Genomic DNA, 21,305 nt, shown 5'->3' with positions numbered 1-21,305 from the left:
ATTAACTATAAAAAATGGTATGCAATGCTAAATACTTGAGCAACCTTCAGACAAATCAGTAAAAAATAACGTGTTCTATCATGGCTCTTCATTTTCGCTCACTGGAAATGTGTTGAGCAGGCTAATAAGGTCACACTGAGCCAGCCATCAGAATCACAATACTGAAAAACTGAAGTTTCCTAATGTTTTTAGAGTATGTTTAAGATATTCAATTTATAGATCAGATACCCCATAAGGAAGGAACTTTTTTTTTTTTTTACAAATAAAAGAACTTATTGCTATGGTTTGTTCTTACATAACTGACACTGCTCAAAAGATTCTTCCCCCCTCCTCTCCTGGGGCACCATCCCTTATAGCAAAGAATAAAAAGAGGAAAAACATTTAACTAACTAACCAACCAATATACTGCAACTATCAAAACTAACCAACTTATTGGAAAAAGTCTGATATCATACGCAGATTCCATTCTCAAAGGCCTTACTTCTGCCAAGCAGAGATGTCCCTTCTCACATCTCTCCTTTGGGGCCCAGCTTGGTCCTCATAATTTCAGGGCATTGTTTCTTGTTTGTTGCTGTTTCTGTAACTGTTGTCTCCTCTGCCATGTTGTGGTCACCATCATTTCCATTACATCACTTTACATCAGTTCATATGTCTTTCCATACTTCTCTACATTCATCAAATTCATGGTCTCTTACAGCACAGTTATATTCAATTATATTTAGCCATAATTTAAAAAAGTTCTCAGAGAACATTGGTAAGATAAAGTCTTTGTTTTACTCTATAAAAACGTAACAGAATTTGGAACTCAAAAATTTTTAAATGAATGTTAAAAATTGTTTTTATATGCAATTGAGAGAAAATGAAATATTAAATCTAAAAATAAAAAAGTAACAACATTCACAAGACATTTGATACATATTTTGTAATGAAAATAGAAAATAAAATCAATAGCATTTTTCCATATGAATTTAGCACTAAATCAATTATTAAAATCCAAAATAAAATAACTCATTATACTGATAGCAAGCAATACCTCTTATGAAAAGTGTATTTCTTTAGAAATGCTTATAGAGTCACATGACAGTTTTGAAGCAGCCCCATGTTCTTTTTCGCCCTTTCACTCTATGTAAACAAAATGTTCAAAAAGAAAGGGAAATATCAGTAAAGCCATAATACTGTCATTATGACAATGACACTTTGTAAAATAATCTTAGAAAAGATAGGGAAATAGTAATAAGGCTATAATATTATCTTTATAAAGGGGAAAATTTTTTTAAAATTTCTTTCCTTATTGGCATAGTTTCATGATTTTTAGCAGTTTTTATTTGAAAATTGAGTAGACTCATTCAGGCATGTAAGCATGCATCCACTCAACAAACATGCACCAGCCATGTGCACTATACTGTTAGGCACAGAGTGGGGGGTGGGAGTGAGGGGTGGGGGAAAATGCAACCTGCTTATAAACTAGTAAGTACTCATACAAGGAATGCTACAGGGGCACTAAAGATTTTATGAGAGATATAGTCTCCAAATGTGCTCCAAATGTTCATGTGCCCTTTCATCCTACGGTTCACAACCTAGATAGGGGGCAGCTAGGTGGTACAGTGGATAGAGCACCAGTGCAGAAGGCAGGAGGACCTGAGTTCAAATCTCTCCTCAGACATTTGACACTCACTAGCTGTCACTAGCTGGACAAGTCACTTAACCCCAATTGCCTCATCCTGGGTCATCTCCAGTCATCCTGATGAATATCTGGTCACTGGATTCAGATGGCTCTGGAGGAGAAGGGAGGTGGTGACCTGCACAGCCCTCCCTCCCTCAAAACAAAGTCAAACACAAGTCATGTCACCATTTCTCTGATGGCATGGTCTTCTTCAGCAATGAAAGACAAACACACACACACACAACCTAGATCTGATCATAGGTTCTAGACTGTTCCCAGAGTCTTAGAAGACATAGCCAGGAAGAACATCTCAAATGGCTATATGAATTGATGTAAAGTGATGTAATGGAAATGATGGTGACAATATACACAATGACCACAACATGGCAGTGGAGGCAACCACTACAGAAACAGCAACAAACAAGAAACGATGCTCAGGACATCTCAAATGGCCGTCACAATTGTGCATGTTGCATTTACTTATGCATTTCACAACTGCCAGAATTAATTAGTTGCATAATAAACTATCAGAGTCTAATGCAGTCTTTACTTTCCAAACAGAGTGGAAACACTATGACAGAGGATCATAGTATCATAGATTTAAAGATGAAAGGGACCTTGAAAGTTAGATGGTCAAAGCTTTTTTTTTATAGAAAAGGAATATTAAGTTCAAGGAGATTCCCTTGCCCAAGGGTCACACACAGGCAGAGCCTGGATTTGATTCCAGTTCCTCTTAGTTCAAATCTCAGACACTTTCCATTGTATCACATAGCAAAGCTATACAATATAGTCATTTATTGAAGAATATAAACCTGAGTTCCACAATGACCTGTTACCAATTGTTACCACAATTACACAATCTCTTTCTATTATCCTCTTCCTCCCTCTTATGCCCACAAGCACAATTTAAGTTAAAAGAAAAAAAATCCATAAATTGAAAGGGTTTATTTAGTTATATCCATGGGTATTTTTGGAAAACTCCTCAGCATGTAATCATAACAGACCGTAATTGTCAGAGTCAGTACTTCTGACAGATGGTGAACTTTTTAGACCTGATGTAATAGTCTTTAACTTGGAAAATCCCTTCCTTTCTGAGTCAACAGAATCTATCCTTCCTGAATTTCAAAATATAAGCATCTTTTTTTCCTAAGATTTTGACAAAGTTGAGGAGTTTTACTAACCAATATTTCTGTCAATACCACAACTACTAACTGTGAAGAATGAAAAGCCCAAGAGACAATATTTTAGGTAACTGAAATTAATTTATTAATTAGGCTAGCAAACAATCACTAAATTGATGATCAGTGGTCTCTCTCAGTAACCAAAGATAAAACCATGGAGAACTCTGAATATTTAAATACCTTTGGAAAAGGAGGTGCCCCAGACAGGTGAAAATCAACCCTGATTGGTGAACAATTAATGAGGAAAAATTGAACATAACAGGGATGATCAGGGGAGTTACCCTATATGCTAGACTAGGGCATTTTCCATGAAGCTAAGACTGAGTCCTGGTGCCTTCTGCTTTCTCACCCTTCTCCTTTCAATGGAAGTCTAAGAGATGGCTATCAGAGTCCCATGTTCAAAAGAGAGGAATAGAAATTGAGAGGGGAAATTATTGCTCCTTTTAAAGATTCCTGAACTTATAGCCCTTCCTGCTCCCAGCTCCTAGTGACAGCAACCCTGGGAACCAACCAGAAACTTCTGGTTGTACATGTCCATTAGTAAGCGGCCTCAACTTGGAGACCTCCGGAAGTCACCAGGGCCTAGTAAATGGGGGCTGGAGATGGGGCGTGTCTCCAGATTACCCCCATGACACTTATATTACTACTTGTATTTCCTATTAATTTTGAATCTTGGAGACTTCATCGGATCTTTTTGCTTTCCACAACTCTAATTAGCTCCAGAACTGAATGCCACTTCTTGTTGAGATGATATATGGAGATGGGATGTATGGAGTCTATCTGCAACACTAACCTTCTGATTGTTCTAGGGCTGCCTGGCTCCTTTCTGTAATCTCAGTGGCTTTTGTATTTGGCACCCCACTTAAATGATTAATTAGCTTCTCTCTGTGGCTAGGGGACATGTCCTAATTATGTTTGTATCTCCTGCAGGACTCGGAACAGTGTTTTGCACACCTTTGATATGTAACAAATTGTGGATGAAGAAGTGAGTGAAAAGTGACTTGGTTTTATTTTAATTTGTTTTATGTGAATGGCTAGTTCACCATATCTTCAACTAAAGCCTGTTTCCAATGCTAATGTCATGGTGAAGCTAGGTTCTCAAAGGCTATGTCAGAGAGCTCAGGCTCCCAAACTGAAAATGGCCAAGCTGAGAGTCAGCAATGAAGCATGGGTCTATCATCCAAAGACTAGCCCAACTTAGGGCAAAGAGGTTTTATCACCAGAAGGGTGTATACCAGGTGATGAAGTTTTTGGTTTCCAAAACTGGGCAAAAAGTAAGCCATAGTTCAGTTGTTGACCTGGATAAAAAGGGTTGTTAGGGTTTCAAGCTCTATCAGGGAAGAGAATATTGCCACTAATGAAGGAATGAATCAAGTATTTATTAAGCACTTACTTTGTGCTAAGTAAGAATTAGAAATGTAAGACAGCTCCTGCTTTCAAATCTAACACAAATAGAGCAAACACAAAAAAGGTTTTTGTCATACAAAAACAAGGAAATTAATTAGACTTAAAGCTCTGCAATTTATATAATCAAGAAGAGTTGGGAAAATTTAACCTGGAATTGTAATGATTCTAGGGATTGAATCTGTAATGATTTTATTCATTTGACAATTCAATATGTCCCAGGCACTGTGCTAGATTCTAGAGATACAAAGCCAAAAACAAAACTGTCCCTGCCCTAAAGGAGTTTATATTCTACTGAGAAAAAAAAAATATGTTCACAGTTAAGTCGATACAAAAAATGGTACAATGGAGTACTAAACTTGGAGTCAAAAGACCTAGGTTCCAATTTTATCTCTAACAATAACTTAGCTATGTGACCTAAGACAACCCATTTGACCTTCTTAGCCCTCAGTTCCTCAATCATTAAATCCAGATATTTTTTCTGGATACTTCTGACGTCCCTTTCACCTCTACCCTTACTATTCTGCAATGAAAAATGGAAGAGGGTGCAGAGAAGCAACAACTCAGAGAATCAGGAAAAGCTTCTTGAAGGTCTTTAAATGGAACCTTGAAGGAATCTAGGATTTCCAAGAGGCAGCGATGAGGAGGGAGGACATCCCAGGCATGGAGAGGCATTCCAGAACATAGAGAGCATGAGGGGAAATAATACGAAATCAGTCTGGAAAGATGGGTTGGAGTCAGACTGCGAAGGGCTTTTAATATTAATATTAAATTAAACAGAGGAGTTTATATTTAGCAGTTTGTCTTTATTACAGAGATAACAGGGAGCCCTGATGCTTCTTGAGCAGGGGAGTAACTTGATTAGACATAGGCTCTAAAATACCAATTTGGTGACTACATGGAAGAAAGATTGAAGTCAGGAGAGGCTGGAAACAAAGAGACCGACTATAAGACTGTAACAAAGTTAATGGTGAAAGGTGGAGAAGGCCCAAACGAGCATAATGGGCAACACAATGGAAAGAAAGAAATGAATATGACAAATGCTGTAGTGTAGACTTTTATCATCAGCAGACTTACACCATTTAAGATCATAATCACTGGCTTTGAATACAGTCCTAAACCAGTGCCTCAATGAGACATGAAGGTGATCTTGGGTTCACAAAAGCTATTCCAGTGGTCAAGGTCTAATAGTTCCTACCAAGTTGTGAAGACTTCATCAGAGACTGCCCCCACTAAAAACAAGAGCCTTATATCAACCAGGTTGGCCATGGGGTAATGGATCTTTTCTTTCACTGCAATTCATGAAAATCATTTGCCAAAGGACAGAATTTTCTGTCAACAGAGAAAGCAAATACTCACACCAACAAAGTCACAGCTCCTTGAAGTATCACAAAAAGCATCCTCAACAGCAACGGGAATTGATGTGTCATTAAAGTAAAGTGTCATTAAAGTAGCTTGATCTCTCCAGCTGCCTGCACTGGACATCCAACTGGACACATGTCCAACAGTGAAATCATGACTTTTCCTCTTGAATCCTCCCCTCATCCTAACTTCTCTATTACTGTCAAGGACTTCGCCATCACCTCAGTCACTCAGGTTGGTAACCTAAATGTTATCCTCACTATCTCTCACTCTTCCCCAAGCTTCCCCCACCCCCATATCCAATCTGTTGCCAAGGCCTATCAATTTCACCTTTCCAATATCTCTTCAATAGGCCCCATTCTCTCCTCTAATACTGCCACCACCCTGGTAAAGGCCTTCGTCACCTCACACCTGGATTACTGCAATAGCTTGCCGGTGGGTCTGCCTGCCAGTCTCTCCCCACCTGAATCCATCCTCCAATCAGCCACCAAAGTAATTTTCCTGAAACACAGGTTCAAGCATGTCACGTCCCTATTAAACTACAGTGACTCCTTATCACCTCCAAGATCAAACACAAAATTCTGCTTGGTATTCAAAGCCCTTTCAAACCTACTCCCCCTCCAACCACCATCACCTTTCTTGTCTTCTTACACCTTATTCCTTGCCATGTACTCTTCAATCCAGTGACACTGGTCTCCTGGTTATTCCAAGAAAAAGACACTTTTCTCTCAGCTCCAGGCATTTCCTCATGCCTAGAATACTCTCCCTCCTCATCTCTGCTTTCTGGCTTCCCTTAAGCCCCAACTAAAGTCCCACCTTCTACAGGAAGACTTTCCTGATACCCCTTAATTCTAGTACCTTCCTTCTGCTAATCGTTTCCATTGATCCTGTGTACAGCTTGTTTATACGTATGTTTGCTTATAGTCTCCCCAACTAGATTGTGAGTTCCTGGATGGGAGGGACTGTCTTTTGTCTCTTTGTACATCCTCAGCACTCATCACAGCCCCTGGCATATAATAGGTGCTGAATAAATGCTTACTGACTGCCTGACTGACTCCTAGGGTAACTGACTTACAAATACAAAGGATCTTTATCACATTACCTGGCTCGACGAATGTATAGCTGAGGGCAGTGGTGGTGTCGGTGGCACACGAACACAGTGAATTCTTCATCATAAGAAAAACATGGAATTATCCCAACGGGCTCAAAAACGGTTACTAAAGTTGAACCTAGATCACAGGCAGAAATTTGGTATTATAATTTTTTCTACTGAAGCAATGTTAAAACGTAAGCAGCAATGTATATGAAAAAAGTACTTTTGAAGCACTTTTGAATTGTTTGACCTTTTAATAATCAACTAAATACTGTAGGAATTTAGAGGTCTGAGGCCACGTCAAATATATTCTAGAGAAACACCATTTGGAGTACATTATAAAGTTACCATTTTATCATACTGAAAACACTGAGGCTAAAAGTGTGATTACAGAATTCTTACCTAAACTCATATAGGATGGAGCTACAAGAAATATGAAGTGTAGATCTGGCACTGCCTTGAAAACTGTCCTAAGGCGAAAAAAAGCAATTTCATAAGCAAATATCTTAATGAAATCAATACTATCTCCCCCCTCAAAAAAAAAAAGGTTCACAAATGCAAGCAGAATAACCTTCTTCCTATTCAGAAAGAGGGTATAAAAATCTTCAAGGCAACTTTATTTCTTCCTTAGATTTTTCTAATCTCTTGATCTTTTAGTTTCCTGTATTTTCTACCAACTCCATAGAGGGAAAGGAATAAAAGACGTCCCTTTAGCACCACACAACAGATTTCTGCTCATATTAACCCTTGACCTGGCATCTGGATGGTCTGGTTTGATATTACAAAGTAACTTGAAGACTGAGAACACCACCATCAGATGTGATTCACTGTCTCTGCAAGCTGCTAAGACTGAACACACTTCTATCTTGTGTAGCACACTAACTGGTACATCAGATTCCTTGTGGGCCTTTGTAGTCTGTTGTGTTAATAAAAGTTTCAGAAAATAACCTTGGGGAAAGTGATTTTTAAACACATCTCCAGCTTGTTAGGCTTCATGTTCAGTCATGCGTTTTAATGCACATTCTCCCTGTCCTGTCCCATCCCCCTAAAATCAATTTGTCCAAATGCCTGCATTACTGACATGTATGCTTCAAATAATAACCAGTTAAAGATGTTGTATAATGTTTCATTATAAGAAAAAACATTCAAAAATGCATTATTTCCTTTTAAAAATAATGTTATCCTGCTTTGGTTAAGTATAAAAGTAAATGCTTAAATGTATTCATAAATTAAATATGGAAATAAAATCTCTAACAGAATTTCAAATAAGTTTTTTATGAATTACATGTCCCCTTTTCTTATTATTTTAATATTTTTGTAACTCACTTTTTAAAGTGAATTGATAACTTGTCTAGCTGTAATGGCACATCAACTCACCTAATAATTTCTTTGCAACAGCCAATGGCATATTCATCAACAGCCACAAAAAGATGCATAAACAACGAATTCAGGGGCTGGAGCACAAAAAGAAAACAGGGATGAATAAGTTTTTATAAAAATTAAATCTTTAACAACTGGTCCTTTAAGACTGAATTAATATTCTCTCTACATTAGGGTCAGGAGAAAATAGGTCTGTGCAATAACACACAAAGATCCTCTCATATAAAATGTCATAACCAAAATGATGTTACTACAGACTGTGTTTGACTTATTTCCTGGCCCCATTCAGTCACTTGCAGTCTTCTACCTCAATAGTACAAGGAAAAGATAGAGGCAAATATATCTGGCACATATGGCTCTTCCTCCTGACCTCAGAAATGGCCTATCAGATAAGGAAGAGCCCTGCAGGGGAGTGAAATTGATTATTAACTCAGACGTTTTGTTCCGGGGTGTTTATGCCAAGTGCAAGACAATAATCTATTTCCCTTCACCCACAAGTCAGCAGCTGCTGCTTTATTCCAGCTACATAATAGAAAGATTCTCTTATGAATTTCGAGTATGAAGGCAGGTGCCCCATATGAATTCAAGGACTCTCTTTATTAACATTCCTAGAGTTAAAATCAAAGAATACTTTGTGGATTCAGAAAGCTTGGGTGCAGAAACATCCAAGAACCAAGATTATAACTTCTTGGTTAAAATTATTAGAAAGAATACACACATTTATACAGAAAACCATTTCTGTCCCTGTGTTTTTTATAACCCCTTGTTATCTGACTCCATGTAGATTTTTAAAAATACTCCCAAATAACCAGTAGCTACCCTTTGATTGTGAGACTTTCTGGGCTCTCTAGGCCTGTAGAACACGAGACCCCTCATCTAAAGTGAAACCTCAGAATGCTATAAACTATGACAATATGAAGTGATGTAGCGGTGTAAGCATTATATATCCCTGAACTGTCTACATTATTTCTTCAGGGGTTTGATTTCTTCATTTAGTCAGTGTTAGGTAAATCATTTCACTTTTCAGCACCTTAGCCTCTCTCTATAGAAAACAAAAATGTGACATCAGGCATTTCAGAAACATTGTTATGAACCATCATAGGAATGTAAAAAAGAAGAGGTATGAACTCTAAAGATACATCAGTCCTGAATATGATTTCCCCCTAGAAGCAAACAGCCCTAAGGAGGATAGGAAATGTAATAATAATGAAACTTCATTAGCTAACTAACTAAAAAAATACAAATCCCAAAGCCACAGGGCAGTAGAGATTGTCTTGTCCAGTCCCCTCATTTTATAGATATGGAAACTAAGGCTGAGAACTATTAAGTGACTTATCTAAAGTCAGACAAATAATGAGTAGAGCTGGAATTCAAATCCAGTCTGGCTCTAAATATAATGAGCTTTCCCCTACATCTAGATATTTCCTGGAGGTCTCACAAAAAACCACAAATGCAGTCAGGGGATAAGGCTTAGAACTTAAATGTGATGATGAGTAAGTCAACTTCCAGAAAGGCAGTTTTATTATTTCAGAGAGAGAAGGAGAAGAAGGGGAAGGGCAAAGGGAAGGATGATGATGAGGAAGATTACCTGTCAAACTAACTTTCCTACCACCCTGCCCCAAATTGTATAATTAAGTGTGTACTTCTCTATCTTAAAAGTTTTGTGTATTATTGAAATACAAATATTCCTGGAAGGGGTAGCACATTTAATCGTATCAAACATTTATACCTTAGTAAGAATGAGCTCCAGAAGACCCATTCCCTTTAGATAAGTGGGAGGAAGAGGAGACAGCACAGGTTACTGATCACTGGCTCTGAAGTCAGGCCACCATCCCCACCCAGACTGACATTTAGCCCTGAGCATATGGCATGGCTCCGCGGTTGTTTCCGTCCTTTTGTGACATTTATTTTTCTTCCTTTGGTGCGGTAGATGGAACAGACTAGGCCTACAACGTTTTGAGATATCAAAATGTCTATGAAGAGGAATGCAGGCTAGAGTTTGCAACCAGGATAGCCCTGAGAAGTAACCTGACAGATCCAGCACAGCAGGGAAGTATTAGATTACGAGCAACTTGAGAGCAGGGACTGTCTTGTTTCTTTTTGTATCCCCATTGTGCTTAGTGCAGCGCTAGGCATACAGCAAGCACTTAATAAATGTTTTCTGACCGACGGAATCAGTCCCTGCGGCCCAGATATCACCTTCTCGGGCAGCATCATCAATGGGCTATGCTGCATTTAGAGAGGACTTTGATGGGAGTGAATTCTTTGTGTGACTGCTTTAAGTCTGAGGCCTCTCTCCCTAAGTACCAAGGTGACACAGGGGAGACTGTCCTGGATTCTGGATTCTAGGAAATAACTTTTACTTCTGTTCTTGCTATATTTTCTCTGGAAATATTCCTTTGTAAAAACTAAGTGATGTTAATTGGTTAAATGTTACTGGAACCATTTGGGAAAAAATAGATTATATAAGGAAAATACTAAGTGTAATTGGAAATTTATTTGGGGGAAGGGCAGAACATTCCAGGATCAGGGCTTGAGCCTAGAACCTCCACTACTCTCTCTGGAGTACCCCTAGGACCTTAAGGGGGATATTTAGCCTTGCTCTGAGGGGGAGAGGGGCTTATTCAATTCATTAGTATGTGTGGGAATTGGGACAAGAACACCTAGATCTTTTTTAAAACTATCAACAGGGGCTTGTCCAAAGTAGGAGAAAGTCATCTCTGAGAAGAAATCACTTGTGGTGAAAAAAGAATGTTTCAACTTCAGTCTAGGCTTCCTTCTTCCCTAATGTGGCTGAAGGAAGACCTAGAAAACTTTGAAAGTTCAGGGGACTTCCCATCTTCCTGCTGGCATCCTAACAGCATCACTAGAACATTGGGCAGCAGTGTCTATGTAGAGTACCACCAACAGACTGGACATATAAAACTACATCATATCTAAGGGTTGCCCCTTTGCTGTGAGTGCTCTCTAAGTCTGAGCCCACATTCTTCTGGGCTCTGTAGGTGCTTATGAAAAAATAAATCTCAGATTTGGGGGCTGGGAGTAGAAGGGTATAGTTCATATCAATCATTCTTACATAACACTTCAATACATACCACCTTCTAAAGGCTAATTAAGTATGAGTGACCAATTGGCAATATACCTAGTCATGGCAGAAAGCACACCAGTGAAGATTCTTCAGCTTTAATACATAAAAGCCACTCTCCAGTGCCTGTAGTGTTGCTCTGGGGACCTGCCCTATCAGTGTGAGTGGTACTTGGGATAGCTATCTCAGATGATGCCCACCATCAAATTTTCAAGAAACTTGAAGAACTAAGGTAGATAGAAAAATGGAACAAAAGTTCGTAACAACTAGTAAAAATTTGGAAATTCCAAATTCGGATTCTTGTTTTGTTTTGTGCTTCCATGTCCTTGTTTGTAACATTCCCCAGAATGACCAGGGCCTTTTCCAGGGAATTTTGCTACCTTCTGCCTGGAGGTTGATCTTGCTATGACCTGTTCTTCCTGTCCTCTCAGCTGTCTATTACTCTTTTTTATTCTTCCTCTAGTGATTTTGTTTTCAGTGTGAATCCCTTTTTCATGCTTTCTGAACAGTACTGGAAGAGTCAAGATTTAAAATTGAGAGACCATATGAAATGCAGCCCTTCCCCACAAAATATTCTGTGATTAAAAAATGACAATGATTACTTACTGTGTATTGGAGTTCACTGTCAAGTTTACTGAAGATTGTTACCCATTCATCCTGTTTGGCAACACCCCAGTTGGGATAATCCAAGAAAGTAGCATGGGCCATGATCTCCTCCCTTTCATTGCAGAGGGTAACTGCAAGATTTGCTTTTTCTCTATGGAAATGATTAAACATTGTGGACATAAGAAAGAAACTGCAGAATAAAAATGCCAAAAACTTGTTTTCTCATTCTTCTGAATCTTGTTACTCCTAATTTGCTAACAAACTTGCCACTGGGTGGTACAGTAGATCAAGCACTGGATTTGGAATCAGGAGGTCTCATATTCCTGAGTTCATATGTAACCTCAGACACTTACTAGCTGTTTGACCCTGGGCAAGCCACTTAACCCTTATGAAGGGGGTCTTGAAAAGTTGGATCTGACTGAAATAACAACAAAAAGAGATGAACAAGAGCAACCCCTCTGGAGGTGACAAGATTAACCTTTGCTATGAGAGATATATGTGACAGGTATTCACAATACAAGTCTTCAGGCTGGCATATTATCTCTCTCAAAAAAAAAAATAAAAGTTTTAATGTGCCAGGCTATATGTCAGATATTACTGAATGGTCAATGACTCTTATAGCTTACAGACAGGTCCTTACAGATAGGTTAGTAAAGTGTATTACACTACAAAATTCTTCCCCATCTTTCCCATGTAGTAAGTAGATGGTGGACGGGGATATTGGAAATGGTTAATTTAGCAGAAAAATGAGCTATTCCTTCTACCTGTATGTGGGCAGTTTCTCTTCCTACCTCTTACCTTCTGCCAACCCAAGGAGTAATAATTTTCTCTTAATCAATAGCTCCACATTCTGTCCTTGACTCAGGATCAGATCAGCCAGCAAACAAACAAAAATTAGGTGTAGACCAGCATTTTATACCACATACCACAATACACTTCAAAGGAATACATGACTTTAGAGTCATGTTATAAAAGGATTAGAAGACAATGAAAGGAGGTATCTTTCAGAGTTTGGGCTGGGAAAGAATTCTTAACCAACCAAAGGATAGAAGTGATAATAAAAGACAAAACTTACAGTTTCAATTACATAAAACTAAAATGGTTTACACAAACAAAATCAAAGTAAATAGAATAAGAAACTGCTGATTCATTTAAGTGGAAAAAAATCTTTGCACCAAATATCAATGACAAAAGTCCGAAATCCAAAACATATAGGGAGTTGATATAAAGATATAAGCCCAAAGGGATTATATAATATATAATTATATGATATAATATAATATATAATTATTATATAATATAATAATATATTATATAATAATTAGGTGGTTAAAGGAAATGAGTAAATAATTTTCCAAAAAAAAGGAATTGTAAGCTTTCAATGACCATATGAAAATATGCTCCTAACTCAGATATTAAAATAATTAGTAAATATTAAACAATTCTGAAGTTTTACCTCAGTGCTCAAATTCTCAAATGGACCTGTGATCTCAATGATCCAACCACGCTGCTAGAAGCCCATCCATTCCCACCATCTGGTGTGACTCTTGTCTATTTTGAGTGTTGGCAGTCAAGTTAAAGATCATAAGTCTAAAAAGTGTGATTCTTTGCACACTCTTTGACCTTTCCCACTATTCTGACACCATCAGTGTTAGAAGGGTACTACAAAGGACTAAGGATAATTCTTTATTTTTGAGGTAAACAGGGTTAAGTGACTTGTCCAGGGTCAAGTGACTTGTCCAGGGTCACACAGCTAGTAAATGTCTGAGGCCACATTTGAACACAGGAAGATGAGTCTTCCCGACTCCAGGCCCGGCACTGTCTCCACTGCGCCACGTAGCTGCCCTTGCCAGACGCTATGCTAGACTGAATTAGTACTTTTGACTTGCTGTTGTTTTGTCCTTCATTTTCAAAGAAAACCAATGACATCACAGGTGATGTCTTGACTTGCAGGTGAATTGGAGTTAAGAGAAGCAGAGCTGCAGAAAGTCATGAGCCTTACTCTCTCTTCCAGTCATTGAAGTCCAGTAGCAAGACTCAACTCCCACCTTTGACTCTTAGTAACCCTGTAAGCTTCGACATGTCATTTAACTTGTCTGAGTCTCAATTTCCTCATCTGTAAAATGAGTGCTTTAAACTAGATGACCTCTCTCTTCCAGCTCTAACTCTATAATCTTATTATCTATATTACATGATTTACTCTTATGGAACTTTCAATCCACTAAAATTCAGAGATTTTTTTCCGACAAACTGCTCTCCCTCTCTCTCTCTCTCTCTCTCTCTCTCTCTCTCTCTCTCTCTCTCTCTCTCTCTCATCTTATACAGGTGAAGCTGATTTCTTGAACCCAAGTCAGAACTCACATTTATTGTCCTAAGATTTCATCTTACCAAGTGGGTTCTAATTCTGAGCCTGCTACAGATGGGCCATGTGAATAGCACGATTGACCTCTCTTGATCTATCTGCTCCTATTGAGGATGAGGAAGTTAGATTAAATAATCTTTAAGGTCCCATCCGGTTAGGAGATTCTATTATGTGACCTTTAATATGAAAATAACTTTTTTCTCAAATATTCCACTCTCCATCTGTCACCCTATTTCTCTTTAGCAACTTCTCCTCCTTTTCCTTCTCCTCCTCCTTCTTCATCTTCTTCTTCTTTTCTCTCTCTCTTTCTCTATTTCAATTGTATGGAAAAGGTCCACTAAAAGTGGTTTTTCCTTGTGATTTCCCTTTTGTCATAGTCAGTAGGTGTCACAGGTTAAGTTTTAACCTGGTCTCACTGAATGTGAGGGAAACTAGGTGGTTCAGGGTATGGAGTGCTGGGTCCAAAGTCAGGAAGAACCAAGTTCAGTAGTGGCCTCAGACACTTACTGTGTGACCTTGGGCAAATCACTTAATCTCTCTTTGCCTCAGTTTCCTCAACTGTAAAATGGGGATAAAAAGAGCACCTACCTCCCAGGGTTGTTGTGAGGATCAAATGAGATAACACTTGCATAGTGCTTAGCACAGCGCCTGGTAAATAGTAGGCACTGTATCAGTGTTTATTCCCTTCCCCTTCTGAAGTTCCTTCTCTATTCATTATGCCATACTTTCTCTTTTATAATGAGGCTCAAATAGAATCTATTCATTTCTTCTTATAGAAAGATCAGAGGATTTTAGAATTAGAAGGAATACTTTCACCTGTCATTATGTCCTCTATAGGGAAGATAAAATGTTTTTATTTTAGCTGGATTTTAAAAAAATTTTAAATTGTGTAAAACTAAACCAAAATAGTTCCATAAAAAAAATCTCCATTATATATCTATACTGCATACACTCTGAAATATTCCTCTCAATTTATACTTGAACTTATATGCTGGATTCCTACATGGATTCTAGGAGTAAGTCTTTACTAAGATGACCAAGGAAAAATAATAGCTACAAAACCACAATGCTCCCCTCCATCAGTCTAAGGCACACACTCCCACCATTCCACAGAGCATCCGTGGGAAGAGTGGGCAGAAAGTTATAATACAATGGTAATGAGATACACATATAAGGAACATATGTGGCCACGGTAACTGACAACTCTTGATCTGCAAGGCCTAGAAGTCTTTTCTTTCTTTCTTTATAAAGTGCTCATTCAACTTCCCTTAGGTGGAGCATCTCAACTGGATAAGCTACTTTGCTCAGCTAGGCTCCCATGGTCGGCTCCTTACTTAAAACTGCAGGGAACACTCTTCTCTGCTCTAGGGTGGCTTTATGTAGGTGACTATCTCTATGTCTGTCTCAATACTCCTCAATACTCCAAGACAAAGGACACATGTAGAAAAATGCTACCCACCTCTACAGAGAGAAGTTAAGAACTGAGTGCAGATTGAATTCATACTTTTTTCACTTTATTTTTCTTGATATTTTTTTCATTTCTTTGTCATTGTTGTATTGTTTTGTTTTATTTTTGAAACATGGCTGACAGGGAAATGTTTTGTATGACTTCACATGTCTAAATGATATCATATTGTTTGCCTTCTCAATGGTAAAGAAGAGAATTTGAAAATCAAAAATTTTTTAAAATGAATGTTACTAACAAATAAAAAAAATGAAAGCTGTGTCTGTTCTCTAGCGTCTATCTTATCTCCGGCATATGGGTGAAGGAGAAAAGAGTCTTCCCCCACAAGAGCAATTCCCTCTCAGGAGCCTGGTTCTTCCTCTAATCATGACTGTCTTTCTCACTCTGAATTTCATTCAGTTATTTAAAGGCCTCAGAAGTGTATCCAGCTTGCTGGCACAACCAATCATGCTGGTCCCTTCTGGACTCAAACAAAGAGGTTCACAACTCATAAAAGGATCGCAGAGTGTAGACCCTTCTTGTTTATACATGAAGGTGTCATTACTCTCTTTTCTGGCTATGCCCAGGGGTGAAAAAACTCTTCACTGACTGAGTAGCACCTTGCAGTAAGTAGAAAAAGGCCTGAGTACCAACCTCTACTTCCTTTGGACTATGGACCCTGAAAAACAGAACTGAGGTTTTGGCATCTCTGTTCATACTTGTCAGTTCTAGTTGTGGTGAGTGGAGTCCTGGGTTGTAAGCCATAGGGACACTGAACCCAGGATTCTAGAAAGGAAATTGCAACCAGTCAGGAAGGAAGCCCTAAGAAGCCCAGGTCCCAGAACACAAGTACAGGGGAGACTTTGGACTTGGAACCTGGACTCATGTTATATAGAAATTTAGTTAAGCAGGTAAGCCTAATCATCCTCCCTTCCTCAAAAACTGGTGTTTTATGAAGAGATTATGCCTCTCCCCCATATTTGGGTGATATGTATATATTAGGCTATTGTTATACCTTTCAAGTAAATATTTCTTTGTAAAAGCTAAAAAAAACCCAAACCTTCTTATTATACCCACATTAGCTGAAGAAGGGAGATCACCTCCCTTACACTAACTATATTCTGATTAAATCAACAGAGGAGAGAACTTACACTTGTTTTTTGTTTTTAGTTCACATACTAAAATGAAATTTCCACAATGGCAAGGGGCAGTATGGCCCTAGTCTACATGGGCCTTGTAAATAGTAGGTGCTCAGTAAGTATTTGGTGAATTATACTAAATCTAATGAAACCTTTTAATAATACAGATGAGGAAACTGTCTCAGAAGGGCTAGATGGCCTGCCTTGATTATTTCGGGCTAAATACTAGTTGTTAAGCTGTTGTCCCTCCTTTTTCAGTTTGACATGTCATCAGAGATGATGTTTCATCACTTCTTATTCACCAGTCATTATCAGTTATATGCAGCTTTCCATTTTCATTGAATCTCTTATAACTTCTATTCATGTTTTTCAATGATTCAGAGTTAGATAGTATCACTGGGGAAAGATTTTTGTTAAAAAGTGAATTTGGGTAGCAGAAGCAGTTTGGGTTGTACAATTTCCCAAATTTATCTTGACTGCTATCCTCTTTCTGTTAAATTTTTGGTCCAGACCATTGCTCATTTTCAGTACCTGTACAAGATATATGCACTGATGGATTAATTCAATGGACTACCTATCCAATGGCACAAGCCATAATCTGGGCAACATGAATTCTTCAGCTACTTGTTTTTCCCTATGTGGACTGTGATCACTGAAGTGCCTTTGAACATCATCAGCTAAGTTCTTTCTGCTAGATTGGTGCTGGGGCCCAGGGCCAGGGCTCACAGTGATGTTGTGAACTAAAATTCTCACTGGAAAAAAAGAAGATAAATAGATAAGAGGGTAGGATTCCACTTTCAGAGACGAAAGACATATTCAGCTGAACTGAACTGAATGGAGAAAAGTGGTGGGGGCAGTTTTTGTCTGACTTTTGAAAGTCTTGTATCTGATACCCCTATATTCCTTTTCTTTTTGGCACAAGAGTCTGCAAGCTAAATGATGTGTATTGAGGGTAGGGGGGAAACCTCCACTTCATGGAAAATAACATACAACTTTCAAGTTGTCACACAGCCATTGAAGGGTCAAGCTGGGATTTGGCCTGGGTATCCTGACCCCAAGACTAGCACTTGTTGTTAGGCTTGATTTTTTAACTGAACCTCTGATTTTATTGGCCCTGGGAATCTCCATATGGAAAAGTTCTCCCAAAGCACATCAGTATCTGCTCTATGATTTCCAGTGTTAGAGAGCTGCCCCTTTAGCACTAAGAAGCTGCGACTCAACTAAGGTCACGTATCCAGTCAGATGTGTAGCTTGACTTCAGGAATTCCTAAATCCAAGGTCATCTTTCTTTCTACTAGGTCACAATGTCATATTATGGAGGTTGCACTTGAAGCCAGCTTGGCTATTTACTCATTTTTTTTTTATTGCTTTTTAGGTCCCATTACCAAAATTAATTCAAAAACAAAAACAAACCTTGGATTCCTAGTTCATCTGGGTCAAGGTTTGGAATGGTCACTGTGTATCTTGCCAAAATAGAAACCCAATACTGCATCCAGACAATCAGGAAGATACGGAGACCACTGCCAATCACTGCTCTTATTCTGGTCCCTAACTGAAGGTTTATTGTTGCTTTAAATTTACCAGAGATACAATATAGTAGTCATTTTGTGATTCAAGAAAACTTCTAAAGCATGAATGATGAAATCTTCCTGTGATACATTTTCAGGATTACAAAATGCATAGATAGATATAAATATGCATGTATGTATATATATAAATATACATATATATGTGTATAAATATACACATATGTGTATGTATAAATATATACATATGTGTGTATATATGTACTATGTATACATACACATATACAAGTGTTAGCAAACGACTGCTCTTTGAGAAATATTTAAATATCTGTCATTCATTTTATGTAAAAATCAAAGGACCATGATTTCTACAACCTGGTCACATCTTGCCACTAGGAATACTGGATAATTTACCAAAGTTCAGTGAACTCTTCAAATTTTATACCTGCGAATTCTTTCAGCAAATCAAAAATATTCCATTGCATTCACTGAGAGTCTCACAAATATAAAATTAGCTCTGGATGGATCAATCCATTTCATTTTTTGATACACTATCATTTTGTGTGTATGTGACTCCTCACATAAACCACAAGTTTCTTAAGGGCTGATATCTGCCCCACCCCCAGAGCAGAGTCCACGGCAATGTTCAACAAATGCTTATTAACTATAATGGTAAAATTACTTACAGAAGATAAATGATATTAATCCTCCCAAAAAGATTTTCTGTAAATTTTCTGATGAGAGTCTTAATACAGTAAATATCTTGTGATTCTGTTCTTCTGCAATGGACAAATTCTTCCCTGCCTCTTGGAGAAGTCAATGATGTCATTTTATGCCCTTTCACGAAAAGAGAAAACACTCCATTATAAATCTGAAATGATTAGCTGTCTCGCTTACAGTACTTATAATATTAAATACTAATTCGGTTTCCAAAATGACAAAGTGAATACAATATTTTCCACATAAGTCTAGCTGATTTTCCCTGGGGGTACATTGTATCAGCTGTCACCACAAACTACGAGACACATTTCTCGATCGGCTCATACAGTTTCTGAGAATTGGTCTGTCTAGAAAGCGCCACAACTGTATTCTTTGTTGCCAGTAAAACTTCTCCCAAATGTTATAGAGCAGTTGTTGAAAGGGACTGAAATGAAATATTTACTGGTTCAGTATATTTAATTTACCACAATTGTATGTATCCAAGTATTAGGAGGGAAATTCACTGCTGCTTCCAGTTTATAAAAAAGGAAAGAAAACCAGTGATTGATTTTGCCTTGGGATAACTTTGTTTAAACAATATTATGTCTATTTAGATTTACATTTAGATAAAAAAAATCATAGCTATTTCTGTCAAACCCAAAGTGAAAAAGTCTTTTAAAATGCTGATAGCAATAATGGTAACTTTTTATTTATCAATTATCTTTCTGAGATTATCCAATTTGTCTCTCCCGCTCTCTCTGTATATATGCATACACATATATATACACACATATAATATACATACATACATACACACACATATATGAATTTAGGAAAATGTTCTGAATTTGAGAACTGGAAGGGTCTTCAGAAGCCATTTAGTTCACTTTGTAGCTGAACAAAAATCCCTTGAACAACAAATCCAAAATGATTATTTTTGTTTCAAACCTCTACTTTCCAAGACAGTCTAATCCACTTCAGGATAGTTCTAATTGTTATAGCAGAAATTAAGATGAACTGAGGTGTGAAATTCTGAGCATAATCAAATAGCTAGATAGGCTAGCAGTAACCAATAAGTTGGAGCAATGGTCTCACTTGATGATCAAAAACCTTGAGTGAGGTTTGACAGGGTTTTTCATAACAATTCGCATGATGACAGGGTAAAATCTGGAGCAACATAGGTGTGGTCTTTTGACTGGGTATGGATGACATACATCATTTGAACCTCACCTTCTGAAAACCCCTTAACCACAGCCAAGATATGTGATTTGAGTCACTATGACAAAGGTTCTCAGGTAATGGTAACAGATCTTCCAAGGACAGGATAAGTGTGTAGGTGATAGGAGCTTCTTTAACAGTTTAAATTGACAAGATTTGAGCTTTTAGGTTGAGTTTCTCTGAAAAGTGGGTGATGGGTGAGTTTACAAGGGAAAGGAATCTCAAAGGGGAATATTAAATCTAGCTTGATCAATTCTTAGCAAAAATAGAATTAAAATCAATTTTCAATTTTGCCCAAAAGAAAATGCAGGATTCCAATTAATAATGTTAGCACTTATAAAGGCCCCTTAAGGTTTACAAAGCATTTTATAAATATTATCACACTTGATCCTCACAACAACCCTATAAGGTAGGTACTATTGCCATCTCCATTTTACAGATGAAGAAACTGAGGCAAACAGAGCTTAGGAGACTTGTCTAGGTTCACACAGCTAGTATGTGACTGAGGTCAAATTTAAATTCATATCTTATGGATCCAAGTCTTGAACTTGCCATCTAGCTGCCCAAATATGATGTGATTGGAGTCCATACTATAGTTATATCAATTCCCTTACTAGAAAGTTTTTCCTTACTTCAACCCCAAATTTGCCTCTCTGTAACTTCCTAGTTCTTGCTCTCTATGGCCTAGAGAATGATGAGTCTGATTCCAGTATTTGGAAGAGGGTCATCATCCCACTCCTTTGTCTTTTCTTTTCCAAGTGAAACATTCCAAGTCCTTTGATTAGCATATCATGATCTGGAAACCCTTTGGCATCCCATTCATCCACCTCTGTTCATTCTCTAGTTTACCAATGCCCTCCCTAAAAAGAGACATGAAGAAAAAAACATAAGAATCTAAATAAGTTACGGACAGAGTACAGCAGGGCTGACACCCTCCTTGTTCTGGACATTATACGTCTCCATATGACCTAAGATGGCATCATCTTTTTTTGGCTGCTGGTCACATTGAGCTCACACTCCACTAAAACATCAAGACCATCCCAAGACATACTACTGTTATCTAGCTATGTCCCCTCAGGAACATTTATTGTATTGGAGGCTTATTAATATTTACACAAACAAATGGATGGAATGGAAAGAATA

General features: G+C 37.9%; 1 protein-coding gene across 3 annotated transcripts in view; it reads right to left on the bottom strand.

Annotated features, from left to right (window-relative positions):
- Window positions 1-21,305, bottom strand: part of CFAP61 (cilia and flagella associated protein 61) — a 343,664-nt gene that overhangs the window by 320,338 nt on the left and 2,021 nt on the right. For 2 of the 3 annotated variants that reach the window (XM_072634555.1, XM_072634556.1), the window contains exons 2-6: window positions 18,932-19,082; window positions 11,775-11,925; window positions 8,081-8,157; window positions 7,106-7,173; window positions 6,713-6,839 (exon numbers count right to left, since the gene is read on the bottom strand). In XM_072634555.1, the coding sequence (XP_072490656.1) occupies window positions 6,713-6,839; window positions 7,106-7,173; window positions 8,081-8,157; window positions 11,775-11,925; window positions 18,932-19,074 (566 nt within the window). In that variant the 5' untranslated portion in view covers window positions 19,075-19,082. Of the gene's footprint in view, window positions 1-6,712; window positions 6,840-7,105; window positions 7,174-8,080; window positions 8,158-11,774; window positions 11,926-18,931; window positions 19,083-21,305 lie in introns of those variants that run through there. The other variant, XM_072634557.1, reaches the window with a different exon arrangement.

This window comes from Notamacropus eugenii, chromosome 1, assembly GCF_028372415.1.
Source record: "Notamacropus eugenii isolate mMacEug1 chromosome 1, mMacEug1.pri_v2, whole genome shotgun sequence".
NCBI classification, from domain to species: domain Eukaryota; kingdom Metazoa; phylum Chordata; class Mammalia; order Diprotodontia; family Macropodidae; genus Notamacropus; species Notamacropus eugenii.
This window is presented reverse-complemented; position numbering and strand designations above follow the sequence as displayed.